Source organism: Alosa sapidissima, chromosome 4, assembly GCF_018492685.1.
Source record: "Alosa sapidissima isolate fAloSap1 chromosome 4, fAloSap1.pri, whole genome shotgun sequence".
In the NCBI taxonomy this organism is placed as follows: Eukaryota; Metazoa; Chordata; class Actinopteri; order Clupeiformes; family Clupeidae; genus Alosa; species Alosa sapidissima.
This window is the reverse complement of record NC_055960.1, coordinates 36,316,325-36,319,421: the sequence shown is the minus strand read 5'-3', so window position 1 is coordinate 36,319,421 and position 3,097 is coordinate 36,316,325. Positions and strand designations below refer to the sequence as shown.

The following is a 3,097-nucleotide window of genomic DNA, read 5'->3' as shown; positions in this document are numbered from 1 at the left end:
TCCCCCTCTCTCTCGCTCTCTCCCTCTCTCTCTCTCTCTCTCTCCTCTCTCCTTCTCTCTCTCTCCTCTCTCTCTCTCTCCTTTCTCTCTCTCTCTCCCCCCTCTTCTCTCTCTCTCTCTGTCTCTCTCTCTCTCTCTCCTCTCTCTCTCTCTCTCGCTCCTTCTGCTTTTTACTCTTCACAGATGCAGATCTACATGTATAACTCAGATGATTTCGACAGCCTTAACACAGCCATTCGTGAGAAGCGGGTAATAGCTGCCATGGCAGTGTTCTTCCAGGTGAGCGCTCATTTATTCATGGGGATTCAGAGGCCAGCTCGGTGGCGCTGTACCTGCATTACACAACGCCCGCAGTACCTCTTAAACCGGCAAATAAATGATCTAATGTCCTTAAATGTCTACCTCCACTGATAAAACCTCAATTTTATCATTCTTCTGTGTGTGTGTGTGTGTGTGTATGTGTGTGTGTGTGTGCTTGTGTGTATGTGCATGCACATCTGTTGTTGACACGTACGGGCCCTATGGGAGTGAAACCCAACCCATTGTAAGACTGAATGAAAGCAGAAGAGGTGTGTGGTCCCATTGTCATCTCTATCAGTCTACATGGGCAGATTAAAAGTTCATTTGGTGCCATTGATTGTCTAAGTGGGCTGTTACGTGGACCATTACCCTCACCTTTAATACGGTCGTCACCCCCACACACACACACACACACACACACACACACACACACACTGCTACGCCTCTTTCTTCTGTCTTATCATTCTCTCCATCCCCCTTTTTTCACTTACTTACACCTCCCCCCATCTCCCATTCTCTCCCCCCATCTCCCATTCTCTCCCATTCTTTCTAAATGTCTCCTTGTCCTTTTCATATCTCCCATCTAATTCCCATTTCTCCTTTTCTTCATCCCTCTCTCTCTCTCTCTCCTCTCTCTCTCTCTCTCTCTCTCTCTCTCTCTCTCTCTCTCTCCGTCTCTTCTCCTCCTCCTCTCGTCAATTCAATTCAATTCAATTCAATTGAGCTTTATGGCATGACAAAAAATACAATTTGTATTGCCAAAGCATACATGTACGTAGTAGTGTGTAAAGACATAAAACAAAACATCATGCATCATACATTACTGCAACGGCAATGTGTGTGTGTATTTGAGTTTTTGCTTCACTGATGAAGTGACTCCCTTTGTTTATGGCAAGCATCTATATATCTTGCTGCGACTCTTGCGCTTTTTTGTTCCTCGCCTAATAGTATTCTTAGACTTAGATCCTTAAAGTTTGAAGGTCTGGATGCATTTCTCTGAATTTAGGAAAGAATTGATCTCGTATGTCTTTCCATTGGCAGCATTCAGCCAAGAAGTGAAGCTCTGTTTCTATGGCACCTTGGTTGCAATTGGTGCACAGCCTGTCTTCTCTGGGCAGCCAGGTTTGCCTGTGTCTGCCCTTCTCAATAGCCAGACTGTGATTGCTTAGCCTGTACCTGGTCAAGGTTTTTCTCTGTCTGGTATCAGTGACTGTGGATAGGTAGTCTGCCACAGTGTACTCTCTGTTTAGGGCCAAATAACATTGAAGTTTATTTTGTCTTTTTGTTGTTTCAGTCCAATATGATAAGTAATTTAGTTTTTCTGCATTTATAATTTGGTTAGGCCGAATTGTTTGAGAAAGGGTGGCAAGGTCCTGAGGCTGACTATTAGTTGTGTTAGTTGTACTATTAGTATGTGTGAGTCTCAGGACTAGCTGGATGAGGGGACTTGTTTTTACACTCATCTCTTGGCTTTTTAGGGCTTTATAACAATAGGAGTTGGGGTCGCTTGTTTTGAGATGTTCGAAGAATTTGATAGCTCTTTTTTCAATTTTAATTAGTAAAGGGTATTGGCCTAATTCAGCCCTGCATGCATTGTTAGGTGTGTTCCTCTGTACCTTGAGGATGCTTTTACAGAACTCTGCATGCAGGGTTTCGATTGGGTGTTTGTCCCATTTTTCAAATCCGTTGTACATAAGAGGACCCCACACTTCACTGCCGTATAATGAAATTGGTTCGATAACTGTTTGAAATATTTTGAGCCAGATCCGAATTGGTATGTCAAATTGAATAGTTTTTTTGATGGCATAGAAAGCCCTCCTTGCTTTCCTCTTTCAAATCATTCACGGCCAAGTTGAAATTACCAGTTGAACTGATTTTTAGCCCAAGGTAGGTGTAACTTTTTACTTGTTCGATTGCATATGTACCAAGGGTTAATTTCTTTCTCTGATGTCTGGATTTTTTCTGGAAGGTTAGTATTTTTGTTTTTTGTGGGTTAATAGTCAGGGCCCAGGTCTGACAGAACTTGTGCAGGACATTTAGGTTCTGCTGTAGACCCTCTTCTGTTGGAGACAGCAGAACCAAGTCGTCCGCAAAAAGAAGAAATTTGATTTCGGAGTCATTTAATAGGAGGCCAGGAGCTGTTGACTGCTCGAGTCTTTTTGCCAATTCATTAATATATATATTGAAGAGGGTCGGTGATAGAGGACAGCCCCTGTCTCACACCCCGTTCTTGAGTGAAGAATTCTGTTTGTTTGTTTCCAATTTTAATTGCACATTTGTTGTTTAAATACATTGTTTTTATTATGTTGTATGCTTTTCCCCCTACACCAGATTCAATAAGTTTACAAAATAGGCCATCATGCCAAATAGAATCAAAGGCCTTCTGGAAATCTACAAAGCAAGCAAATATTTTTGTTTTATTTTGGTTTACATATTTATTTATTAAGGTGTGTAGGGTGAAAATATGATCTGATGTTCTACATTTTGGTAAAAAAACAATTTGACTTCTACTCAGGGCATCATGCTCTCTCTCTCTCTCTTCTCCTCCACTCTATCTCTCTCTCTCTCCCTCCCTCCCTCTCTCTCTCTCTCTCTCTTCTCCTCCACTCTATCTGTGTCTATATCACTCGTACTCCCTCCCTCTCTCTCTCTCCCTCTCTCTCCCTCTCTCTATCTCCCTCTCTCTCCCTCTCTCTCTCTCCCTCCCTCCCTCTCTCTCTCTCTCTCTCTCTCTTCTCCTCCACTCTATCTGTGTCTATATCACTCGTACTCCCTCCCTCTCTCTCTCTCCCTCTCT

The 3,097-nt window shown here is 42.8% G+C and overlaps 1 protein-coding gene across 1 annotated transcript in view; it reads left to right on the top strand.

Moving 5' to 3' along the window:
* ptprga (protein tyrosine phosphatase receptor type Ga) overlaps positions 1-3,097 on the top strand; it is a 181,845-nt gene that overhangs the window by 114,528 nt on the left and 64,220 nt on the right. Inside the window, exon 5 of the mRNA XM_042090215.1 lies at positions 184-279. Coding sequence (XP_041946149.1) covers positions 184-279 — 96 coding nt within the window. The remainder of the gene's footprint in view (positions 1-183; positions 280-3,097) is intronic.